The sequence below is a fragment of the Mycteria americana genome, chromosome 3, assembly GCF_035582795.1.
Source record: "Mycteria americana isolate JAX WOST 10 ecotype Jacksonville Zoo and Gardens chromosome 3, USCA_MyAme_1.0, whole genome shotgun sequence".
In the NCBI taxonomy this organism is placed as follows: domain Eukaryota; kingdom Metazoa; phylum Chordata; class Aves; order Ciconiiformes; family Ciconiidae; genus Mycteria; species Mycteria americana.
In genome coordinates, this window is record NC_134367.1 from 87,142,960 (window position 1) to 87,155,793 (window position 12,834).

General features: G+C 40.8%; 2 protein-coding genes across 6 annotated transcripts in view; one reads left to right on the forward strand and one right to left on the reverse strand.

Annotated features, from left to right (window-relative positions):
- GREM2 (gremlin 2, DAN family BMP antagonist) overlaps positions 1-12,834 on the reverse strand; it is a 562,614-nt gene that overhangs the window by 345,095 nt on the left and 204,685 nt on the right. The gene's annotated exons all lie outside the window — the stretch shown is intronic.
- FMN2 (formin 2) overlaps positions 8,555-12,834 on the forward strand; it is a 165,287-nt gene continuing 161,007 nt past the window's right edge. For all 3 annotated transcript variants that reach the window (XR_012774784.1, XM_075495975.1, XM_075495977.1), the window contains exon 1: positions 8,555-10,557. Coding sequence is in view for 2 of the 3 variants with exons in the window: in XM_075495975.1 (XP_075352090.1) it covers positions 8,613-10,557 (1,945 nt within the window). In the remaining variant the exon portion in view is untranslated. The remainder of the gene's footprint in view (positions 10,558-12,834) is intronic.

Consider the following 12,834-nt stretch of genomic DNA (forward strand, 5'->3'; position numbering starts at 1 on the left):
TGCACCATGATTCTTTTGCCTTACTCTAGTCAAATGGATTGCCAGCTGTTCATCTGCAATGTATTTGCTTTATAAAAGACAATCAGCACCAGAACTCTTCTTATTATCACAACTATTCAGCTGACAAAAGGAAAGCCACTTTAACTACAAAAACAGTAGGAAATCACTGTGCTAATTAGGCTTTGGGTCCCTCATGCTAAGGCCTAGCCAAGGGCATAAAACATAAGTCATGGATTGAGCCCACTTTACATAGTTGCACCTGTCTTAGTGTAGATAAGTGCTACCTGAGTTGGTTCAGCCTAGTCAGGCAGCCCAGACTGCTTGGACATTAGCAAGTACTGTATTTAGGTGGATTTGTAGCCCAGCCGATGTCCAGTGATGCTGTGGTTGATTAACTATTGCTGTCCCCCAAGCCAGCTGCTTTACTACACTGCAGAGTTAACAGAAGAGGCAAATGATAAAATACTTGAACACAGATCAAATTAATTGCACCAATAACAACATCCAATTCTGGGATACTTTGAGGGGTATTCATAAAGCTGATCTGCTCGTGTCCTTTATATGGGAACTTAGCAGAAAGAACTAGTATTCTGTAGAAATGATTCAGTTCAGGAAATTAAACTTAGGTGTGCTAAATAATTCTACAGCTAGCCTTTTCTGGGCTTCTTATGTAGAAAAAGAATAGATCTCAAGGCCTTGAATCAGGTTTCATAAATTCCTCTCACTTTCCTGGTCTCTTTCCCCTATTATGAAAATATATAAAGCCCTAAAACAAAAGTATTGGGCCAGCTAAGGCTGCATATGTATAGACAAGGCAAGGATTTTACTGAAGAGGGGCCACAACTCACCAACCACTCCTTAAAGTGGAGAATACTATTCCCTGTGCATCAGTAGCTCTTAGCAGTGTATATGTAGAGACTGGATCTATCCAGATTATTCGCTGCAGTAGCTTCCCCCGATCTCTACTTAAGGCATGAACTTGAATTGTTATAATTGCTATACCAATTTCAGTCTGAGCTGTACTGTGGAGATAAAGGCAGAAATCTGAAGACAGCAGTTATGAACCCCATATGAATGACTTGCTGATCATCATGTGACAACAGCAAAGGATCACAGTAAGAGGAAGTAAAACCATGAGACACTAATATTATATGACACATACTACTTCAGCTTTCTTATGGTTTCCTCAGAGGTCCTTTCTTTTCTGGCATCTTAGTGCTTATCTTTCTCTGCATTGGATGCTGGTTTATAATTTTAGTTTCGGTATACTTTATTCACTCCAGCTGCAAAGGCCTTCATCCCATGAACTCTTGAACAGATGAGGGCATTCGCATTTGTTCATTAGTATTAGCAAGGTGAACGCTACTTATGTTCTATATAGAAGTAAACTAAAGGCTAAGAAAGAGACATTCTTTCCTATCTTGCCAGGTTGGGTTTGTTTAATCCCAAATCTGATTATGGAAATACTATAAAAAATGCATTCTAATTACTAAATGTATTTGAGACAATGCAACAAATTTGTACAAAAATACTGCTTTATCTTCAAAACAATCCCATTTTGTAAACTTCCCCAGGCAGCTTCAAAGTGAGTTTGCCTCAGGGTTGTTCTCTCTGGGAGGAACATATTTATGGCAATTGATAGGAGGATGCTTGCTGTTTTTAAAAGAACTGAAAGCTGATCAATAGCTTTCTTTTTTATTCAACCCAAACTCTGCACATCCAGGTGTGTGTGTGTGAATGTCTGCAATAGAACAGAAACTGATGCCTAAAAGAAGATGGTAAAAAATGATGAATTTCATTTTGTCTCCACATACTTTTAAAAACAAACCATGTCACTGGTTGAGATCTTTAAAAACTGAGAGAAGAATCTTAGGAAAATCTTGATCTTTGTCAACTTTTTCTTCAGACTAGTAGATACTTATTGCAGTAGAAAAGATAAAATTAGAGCCCTAAGTACTTAAGTTAATCCCTCGTCTCCTACAGAAAAGGACTAGGCTCAAAAATCTGCCATTGTTTCATGGCATTTTGGGCTCTCTGCAGGCAAGAAGGTCCACCCTGTCATTAAGTACTCTGGGAGTTGTCCAAGAAAACCAAAAAGACAATACGTAATTTTCTGCTTGATTTAACAGAATATGTTCTCCTCTAAGGAATGAAAATGAGGAGACCCAGTTTTCTACAGATTTGTATTCTTTGTTCCTTCTTCTATCCCCTAGTACAGTAAATCTCTTCTCTTCTGCTGTCATTTTTCCCTATGAAATGCTTGCTTGTGGTGCGTATTCCTAAACTATCTGAATCCTGTTTGATTGACTGACACAGTCAGTTCTGCTTTTCTTTCCCTCCTCTACCCAAATACTGATTCAGTACGTGTGTGAATTTTGCAGGGGTTTAATGATCTTCATCTTAAAAGTTTGGTTGATGTTTCCTGCTGTGTTCAAAAGCTATTATGAGGTCTGAAGAAACACTCCTATTGCATAAATTTCACTCATTTAGAAAATAACATTTATAACTTACACTCTTACTCTGATTTTTTGACTGTACTTTACAGTGGTTTAAATGGTAGAAACTGTCTTATCTGTGCTTCTTTGATAGCCTGGTCAGCAGATATTTTGCTAGCTAATTTTTTCATGATGCAGCCTACACTGTGTTGCATTGAATTTGCTTAGCATATATTACCAAACAACTGCTGGCTATCTGCATTTGAAATAAAATTTGTCTGAAATGAACTTTGTGCAAGGAAAAGTGGGAGCTATGCCACAAGATATGTCATTTTTCAGTCTGCGACAGGGAATAAAACAGACCTTCATGCTTCCCTATTTCTCAGGTTTGGTTACAATACTAGCGTAGCATCTTGTGCTCCAAATACAGGAGTCCCCAGCTGCAGTATCTGCAGAGGCCTGGATTTTCAGAGGCTGTGTCTGTGACCTGACCCTGACCTGCAATGCATACATCTCTGGAATGCTGGCAGGGTTTTGTGTGCAGCTGTTCAACCAACTCCTCCTATATAAGTAACTATGAAAGGTTCTGTATAGCTTTTAAACTGAAAAGTATCTTTTACAATAAAGCAGCAGTAAGAATATGGAAATGTTAGGGCAAAAAAATAAAATGGCTTGTTGGAATGTGTATAGTTTTTGTGATGTTGAGCTGATCATATTTTTAAACAAAAAAAGCTCTGTTTCATAAGGCATAAATGTATTATTGCATTTAGGTGAAAAATCCAGGAGGTTAAATGCTTCACAAAGTGGCCATTCTGCAGCATAGTAGTTGGCAAACATTGTATTGCTGGAGACCCTGCTTCTTCAGATATGTTAATTTTAAATGTATTCTCACTAGCTAGAAATTATGTGGGAGAAAGTATAGCACTATGTAGCAGGCATTTGAAAATCCTAGTCATCATTTTCTCATGCACCTAATAAAAGCTCCTAGGGAAGCTTGCCTAGGATCACTGCTTGCTAGGTTCAAGCTCCTTCTAAAAGAAACCTTTCAGTAGGTAAAACAGGTTTCTTGTTAGCTGGATCACCTCACTATAAGTAGTACAGTGCATGAGGCATGCACAGACGAGTATTAAAAGAAAAAGCAGAATCTCATTTCCACGAGAAACTGAATGAGACAATGGCAGGACCAACTTCATCCCTAGCCACTAAGGTGTCTTAATCCACGTCACATTTTCTGTTCTCCTGGCTTGCAAATGGGAGAGGGGAAGTGAGTCTGCTAGAGCTTGTCAAGTCATAAAAGACAATTCTCCCTATAGCTGAAAGAGATGGGGGGAGGTTGGGGGCAGGAAATTATTTTCAACTGCTCAGAGCACAGCTTTGGCAGTATAAGGGAGTATATAATGTTCTGGGGAGGCAACTTTTCCCGCACGCTCAGAGTGGCAGCTGAGGGAGGCTTCCCGCTGCCACAGGACAGCAGGAACAGGGACATAACTCCAGCACTAGACTGAACGAGAATGAGCCCTCTGCTTGCTTATTAAAATTAAAGCTTTAGTAATATATGGACGGCTGGGAATATCCTGGTCTGCTTGAAGAAACCTTTCTTCATACCATCACTCAATCAGTAATGTGACACCAGAATACTCTGAAACAATTCTGTTAATCTATGTGGCTTTGTCTCCAACCCAAACCTGTGCACATTGAGCCTGTAATTAAAAAGTAAATCTCTGCAGGGTGTCTATGGCAGAGGTGAGGATCCCCTGGCTGTCCCTACTCTCCCTCTCCAAGCAGTAGCCCTGTCCCCTCAGGGAGTGGGGTGAAGGGAGGCCAGAGGAGCCACAGTGCTGGGGAAGCAGAGCCCAGTTCCCAGAGCGCTGCCCTGGCGCCTGGGCCCCGCTGCAACTCTCACACTGCTGCCACCTCACCCTTAGCCCTCCTCTGTGTGGAGGTGAGGCGGAGGGTCTGCCGGTGGCAGCCCAGGCCTTGCCTGAGGCCTTGGAGAATGAGGTTGAGCCTCCTCCAGCAGGCCTGTGCCCTGGGCTGCCCTGTTGTGGCTTACCCCCAGGAGAGCCCCCACCCCAGCTGCTGAGTCTCACCAGCAGGGAAGGGGGGCACAGGGCCCATATATACGTGTACGTAGCCTGGCCAGCCGCTTTGGACTCCTGGAAGAGCTGGCCATGAGCGCATGTACAGAGCCTGCCTCTCAGTCACCGTGCAGGGCGGTATGGGAGTACGCGCAGGGCATATGGTGCGGCTCATCCTGGGGGCACATTTGCTTTGCGCCCCCCCCATCTTTACTGCACACTGGTGATGGTGCTTCTGTGCCGGTAGCCACAGCATTACTGCTGGGGTGCTGTTTTGGACGTTTTGTGTGTAGCCAGCATTCCTGTAGTTTAAACACTTCCCTGAGATCATGCTGGTGAAGCCCAACCCTGCCTCAAAGGCTCATCCCTGGCAGGCATAGCCTATGGCAGCGCTGTGCCTGTCAGCGGCAGCAATGGGGTGTTATCTTCGCTCCTTAGGGACTTGCTTGACAACTACTATTGAGAGCAGAGTGAAATATCACAGTAAAATAATCATGGTGAAAACTCATCCACCCCCAGAAAGCTGTGTCTCCTCAGAGCAGGCTCCCCTAGGCAGCCCCCTCTCCCCCTCTCCCCTGTTTGCGACAGGCCCAAAACGCCAGGATGCCAACCGGTCACCCAGCCTTTTTGTGAGGACTGTGGGGGGAACGCTCCCACCGTGGTCCCAGCCCCACCCAGGGGGAAGTGCTCTGCCCCAGGAGGCCGAGGCCTGCACCCAGGTGTGGGCAATCGGTGCTGCCGGCAGCCCTTCCCCTCCCAGCAGGGCAGGTGGGTGGGCAGGCAGGCAGTGCTGGGGGGATCTGGCCACCTTTCCAGAGAGGCTGCAGTAACTGGTAACTGTCTTGTTGAAATCACAATTTTCTAACTGAGGCTTACTTTTTTTAACAGGAATGTGTTAATGTGGAAGTCTCTAGGAGCACAAGGACAATGCATCTTGAGCTGTAAGTTTTGAATCTCCTCTGTGTGTTGACATTCATGTCTCTTGAGCTTCGGAGGAGAATGAGAGGTGAGGACGATCTCAGGCCTATGGCGGCGATCTTGCCCCTTGAATTTTTGACTGACTGCAGGCAAACATTAAATGAGGTAGGCAGGCAGGCAGGGTTACGGACTAGCCTCAGTTGTTTGTTGACAATTTATAGCAAGCTAAGAACAAGTGATAGTTACTCTTAAAAGTGAAATATCCTTCCTGAACACCTGAAACCCCCTCTTTTCCCTATTTACTTTCTGCTGAAAGTCTCTTTTTCGGTGTAGAATATTGAATTTGTTCTTAGCTTTTAAGATGTAGCTTATACTGATGCCAAAATGTTCTGGTTTCTTGCTGACTTTTAATAATATGTTTTTCTTCAGAAGCTAAGACTCCTGAGAATAAACAAATTCCAAAGTATTAACATCTGGTTTTATGTTTAGCTAATGTTAACCTTTTGTACTTTCCTGCAAATGCTGATTGAGAGTTGTATCTATCACTGCCACTTTGGGGTAATTTGTGTTCTGCCCCCACCCTCCTTTTTTTTTTTTTTAAATATTTTCTGTGCTTTATGTGGAATAACCAGAGCAAACTCTTTGATGTTCACATGCATACCTCTGTTAACCTAAGTATGCCTATTTTGGTGATGCTCTTTCCCCATATAGATCAGAAATCCTAGTAGGAATCCATGCTTGGTTAGGATACCACATTCAGAAGGACTATCTAGAAAATGGTTTCGTTTTTTTTCTTATCGTTCTTTTGCTTTTAGGATTACAGCCGCAGATTGAAAAAACTGAATACTTTTTAGTGTAATATATTTAAACTCAGGTAATATCTATGGCTATAGGTTTATGCGTTTTTTTTTAAGCACTTACTAATCAGGATGTGCTGTATCAAAACTTCTAGGAAATAGTGCAGCTACATTATTTAAACCATTGTAAGGTTCTAGTTTCTAATTAAAAAAAGAAGATCAGTCTTTAGCTTGACTGTCTTATAACTCTAGTTTGTTGATGGCTTGGTTTTGCAGCATAATTTGCAGTGTTGTTACTGCTGGGGAATTATCATTAGTTGTAATGGGAGTGTGTTGGGTTTGTAATGTACGTTTACAGAGAAGAAAGGAAAGGGAATGTTTCAGAACTTCGCACTAATTCTACATTTCCCTTACGTATTCAGTCCACAGTATCTTTATGTTACTTCTGCACTATGTTAATTTCTGGCAGATTTCAGTGGCAGAAGAGCTTTTAAATGGGGTTCTAAGCTACAAGTACTCCAGCTGTAGTCAAGGGTTAGATCCTTGTCAGCTCTAGTCAGTGAAAATACCAACCAAGGTAGTATTCTACTACTATGGTTCCCTCAAACTGTGCCTTAAGTAATTCTTATTGTGTATTTTCAGATGGACTGAAATTACCTGAGCTTTTAAAAGCCTTTTGCAAGTATGTAATAATGCTGTAAAAGGCAAAATACTGCAACAAATTGGAAGCTAAGTAGGATAACAGAAAGCAAAAGCAGGAATGGAGTGAAAAAGCAAAATCACTTAACATGCTCTTGCATGTTAAAAATCACTTAACTAGCTCTTGCTAGTATATTTATGAATGCTGAATGTTAAAAATGAAGAAAAAAAAAAAAAAAGATTAATCACTTCATTAGGTAAGTGAAAACTAAAAAAAGCCATGGAGTGTAAAAAGTCATCTGATCCACTTATAACACTTGAGTTCTTGTAGACAGAAGGCTTCTCGTGCCTGAGTCACAGGCCCTTCAGAACAGGACTTGCGTCAGAGTAGTAAGTGACCAAGAAGCACAAGGAAAAAATTATGATAGTTCAGAATAATTTACTTGCATGTATTATTGACAGTGCTATTCTTTCCAAACTGAATTAACAGCAATTATTTAACAATGACCACAGCCCAGATTTGTAAAGGTATTTAGCAACCCCTGGAAAAAAAAGGGGGGGGGGGAATGCCTGCATAGTTTTTGGAGTGCGAATGATATTCTTTTTCTTCTTCTTTAATGTGTATTAAGGCAGAGGAAAGCAAGTGAAACCTCTGGTAGAAAGAGAATGATACCAAAACTGAGAGTTACATAAAGCAATAGGATGCATTTCCCTGGAATGATGTATTGTTTTAAGCAATCTCTGATGAAAGGGAAATTGCTAATAAGGAAGCTCAGAAGTGTGAGAAATAAGTGAAGTCTTTCACAGAAACTGAAGCTAATAGACCAGACAGTTTAGAGATGATAAATCATAAAGAGGAATCTATCTAATTACTTCTTGGCTGGTGTTGAACCAAGATATTGAACTGCTGAACTGATCCAACTTGGCAATTTGGCATTCTTATGCCCATTTGTTTCTATTCCAGTTCTTTTAAATCTGAATGTTAAAGGTGGACGGGAGTACCTGTCTGGAAGTTCAGGAAATGTATGAAATACGGATGCTTCTACATTTAAACCAAAAATGGAGGAGAAGAAGCAACTGATTAAAACTGTTGCACAGGCTTCCAAAATAGTTAGCAAGTGGCAGTGTTTAAATCAATTATTAAATATATAGGGTAAAATAGAAGAATGATTTACTGTATCCTTTTTCCTTAGTAGCATTTGAATAGTGTTATTTTTCTTGTTTGTTTTGTCTTGTTTCGTGCCAGATGTTCTTATCAGGGAAACAATGGTGGTGTGTTTTAATATTGATGAGTTGATTCTCCTGGGAATAATAGTATATGTACCTTCTCAGAATACAAATTGTGGGAGGTTTTTTGTAGTGTAATTACCATAATGCATTGAATTTTGAGTGCAACTCTTTAAAACTGTGAAAAGAATTTTTTTGTTTATTATCTTTCTTCTATCTACTTTCCGAGTGACTCTCTTTTTAAAACTATGTATTGTGTTTTGGTGGCCTCTGAAAAATAAACATGTAAATCATCAGAGGTATTGTGTAATCTGTCAAAGTAGCATATGTTTAAGCACCTTATAAACTATTAAATAATCACAATATTTCTCTTTTCAAGGTTACTAGTTCATTCATTTAAACAATTGCAGACTAATTAAAGTACCTTGCTTTAACTTTTTTTTCTTCTTTTTCCCTCCAGGAACTTGGACATTGAAGTCCTGAAATTATAAATGATTTGGTAACAAGCTGAGCTTGCAATGCAGGCAATAAAAACCGTGGAAAAAGAAGTGACTTTTATAAAGGAAACACTTTTCACAGAATCCTTCCTAAAGAAACAAGAGTGCAGCGGAAGCCCGGAGAGCAGGCGGCTCCGTGAGCAGCAGCCATTGGAAGGAGCTGTCTGCAGCTCTCAGTGCTGTACTGAGCATGTCCCAGCGGAGCCCAGCGCAAGCAGCACATTATGCAAAAAGGCAGCTCTAGCAGATGGGAGAGAGGCACAGCAAGCATTTGCTTCACTTGCATCACCACCGCTTGAAAACAAACCTGGATCGCTAGAGGGGATCTCGCCAGCAGGCCAAAGGAATGAAATCCGGGAGCATGGCTTGATTGCTGAAGGTGTTGCACTGCGAAAAATCATGGGGAATCAAGATGGGAAGCTAAAGAAAAATACAGGTGATGTACATGAAGGAGGAGAGGATGCCTCTGGGCCCAAGGATACAGATGGCACAAAGAAGGTATCAGGAAGCAGGAGAGGACTGGGGAAGCATGCAAAAGGAAGTGAATCTGGTAAGAAGAAGGGTAAGTCGGACTCGAGGGCCTCGGTGTTTTCAAATCTGAGGATCAGAAAAAATCTGTCCAAGGCTAAAGATGGGAATAGTAGTTCACGGGAGGATGTTTTGGAAAGCCAGGCCTTGCAGGCTGGAGAGCTGGACAGTACTCATTCAATTGTAACCAAAACTCCAGATATAAGCATCTCTGCGGATGAAGGGGGTCTCTCAGACACAGATGTGGAACATTTTGAAATCAGAAATGAAACTGTCCCAGCTGCTGTGGAGACACAGGATGGACAAAGGACCAGCTCTGGCTCTGATACGGATATATACAGTTTCCATTCAGCCACAGAACAAGAGGATTTGCTTTCTGATATCCAGCAAGCTATTAGACTGCAGCAGCAGCAGCAGGGGGCAATTAACGTTGGAACTGAGGATCTTGTCACCAAAACAATGGGCCGACACATGGCTAATTCGCAAGCAGCCCCCTTAGATTTTGAACGGTTTCTTTCAGTAACTACCACTGACAAAGAGAGGAGCCCAGACACCGAGGGGGCTTTTCCAGTGACATCTGAAATTGCGGAAAACGTTCCTGTCCCCTGTGCAACTGAACATGAACTGAAAGAAGCGGTAAATGGCACAGGCTCTCCTGATAACAGCTTATTTGAAACACAGGAACGTAAGCTATTGATTGAGGAACAAGAACAGCTCGTTGCTGGAGTGGATGCTGTAGCTAGTGAACTAGAAGATGATTTAAACAGAACTGTGGTAGAAAACGGGTCTCAGACACACAGCTCCACACAACCTTTTCCAACCTCGGTAGCAGATGCTGAGACTAAAATTGCTGAAGTGCAGGCTGTTGATTTGCAGGACTCAGTGACAGAGGATGGTATTTCAGATGCAGGCCGTGATCATGCTGCTGAGACTCAGGAAGGGAAACACACTCTGTCAGCCAGTCAAGAGGACCTGCATAATGGTTTATCCATGGAAATGAAAAATGGCATTTTGTCCTCCGAGGGGACAGCAGGCAGTCCAATACTTGGTTCCCGATGCTTTAAGCCCTATCTAATTAATCCTTGTTACATCAAAACCACAACTAGGCAACTGAGCTCTCCCAACCATTCGCCATCTCCCTCCCCATCCCAGAGCCCACTTTTTACAAGGAGGCAGGAGGCCTTCCACAAAAAAGAAAAAGTCTCAATCAAGAAGCAGAGGTCTGCTAGTTTGGCAGGTTTATTTAGTCGTTCTGCAGACTGGACAGAAGAGGTATCTAATCACAAATGTGAGATAACACAGAAGGTGGGCTCTGCGGGCTACTTGGAGCACAAGGGGTTTAGAGAGAAATTTCAAACAGAAAGAGTGCCTTTGACTCATTCAAGAAAGTCCTCAGGGGTGCAGGCTTCTACAGAGACATTTCCCAATGTCTTTTCAGGTGAGTGACATGTATTAAGGTTTTTTTTCCAGAGAGTCTTTGAAAAGATATTTAAAATACTTGAATTCAGTCCTTTGCATGTACTGTTGTCTTTACTTGTGCTGACAGTTTTAAAATCGAAGGTCTGATCTTACAAACACAGTCACATTTCATTAACAAGAATAGCCTCTCTATTCAGTGTCAGCCTGGCAGTACTGCCAGTAAAGGAAGTGCATAACTCTTTGAAGTTTTTCTTTCTGCTTTTCTCCTTTGTCTAAATCCTGTAGGAAAAGGCTGGATGCCTTAGCATTTTTCAACAAGAATAATTTAAGAGCTGCACTGTTGTAGGCAGACCAGCTCTCTGCATAAATAGATCTTTCAGATGCGAAGCTTTCTGTAACTAGAATCCTGTTTGGGGTTTTCTTGTGCTAGGCACTGTTCTGATGTACTGTAAATATTTGAGAATTGCACCTGGTATTAGACTGAGACAGCGATGAAGATTTGCTTAGTACAAAAAGGAAAAAGCCATGCAAGCACAGATGAACAGCACTATAGAAAGGAACCAATTTCCCCTTCAGAAGGGGAAAAGAGGAGGAGAAAAAATATGTTAATGACTGGCAGCATAAAATGGAGAAGAGAAGGGAAACTGTGGGTAGTACAATTTGGTAGCTGTGGCAGGCTGCTGCTCAGACTATATAAGGTGACTCACTCAGGAAAGCATTCTTTTACCTTGCCTGTTAGGCAGCTTGCATCCTCTCACAAAGGCGTAGGAATATATAGTTTGCAAATGAAATAGTGTGAATAGATGGTTATATTTTCCTGTATTTGAGGTTTTTTTCCCCTTTCTCTTCCCCCTATCTGAAGTTTCTGTATAAAGCTAATGTATTCACAAATAGGGAAGGCCTCTGCCACACAGGAGGTATGTATACAGAGGAAACTCAGCAACATATTGCATTTATTTTTCACTTAAGAAAACTGTAGAACTAAGAGAATAGAGAGAGTATGCCCTACAAGCATCCGTTACAAGATTAAAACAGTTGAATCTATAATCAGTTTTGTTTTGAATGGAATTCTGTTCTAGATGCATGAGCACAGTAACCACATATGTACCGGAGCTATCTGCAAAAAATGCAATGAGAATTTTTTTGTGCTTTTATGAAACTAAACAAAATAGTATGATTTATGAAGGGAGCAATGACATGATTTAAAAATCACATGTAAGAAAACAATTAAGCTATCAACAACTGTTTTGCATGAAAAGACTCTTGTTTTATACTGTAGACTTTAAAAATTATGTAACATGTAATAGTTTGCATTTGTAGTTGCTTTCTTTGTGCACATTCTTCTCTGCTTGACATCACAATAATACTGGTGAATGAACCTGTCTGGAAACAGAAATTAAAATTAGTGGCTTTTTTTGCACAGCAGCCAACTCCAGGAGTTTCAAATACTCAGGTAAAACATTAACATTATTTTCCAGATTCAAATCATAAGAATACTTTCATCCTTCAGTAGTCTTGAACAGAAATTCTCAGTTTCAGTCCTGAGAATTAGAATTCAAGTTTTTAACACAAAAAAGCCAGGCCCTTCTGAAGTGAGCTGAATCTTTTTTTGTTTTAAATCTCTTCCACCTGTTTTAGATTTAATTTCAGACACCCCTATCTAAAGTTTTACAATTTGAAGTGATCACTACTTTCAGATTTATAGCATGTAAAAAGCATATTTTTTTTGCTATCAAGATTTGACAGCTTATAAACAACTCAGAGAGCAAAGCTTTAAATTGCATAATCAGTAATTAGACTTTCATCTTTATGGTGGTGCTATGATGGAAATAAATTTTATGTGGCAAACTTCAGGAACATGGAATTACTTTTGAGAGACCTGCTTTCTAGGAAGCAGACTTCACATTTTCTCACAAGGTTTTGATTTACTTATTAATAATTTTTGTTTTATTGTGTTTTCCCACCAACACTTTAGGCTGTTATTGTGAAGGGACCAGTGTCCAATGCAACAGTAGATCTGTCTCTTATGGAAATTACGGTGACCCTCATTTGCATGTACATACCAGCTGTCTTTACAGGCAGGGGACAATTATACCTTTCAGTTCATGTAGAAAAGCTTGACATAAGGGAACTGGAAATTACATGATAACACTTCACCTCTTTTTGATCATTCTTCTTATTTTTAAAAATATATTTACAAGCTGAAAATTATCAAGTATATAAAAATAACAACTGGTGTACATGAAAAAGGGAAACTAAACTTAACATTAGTATTCCCACAGACTGGCTGTTATTG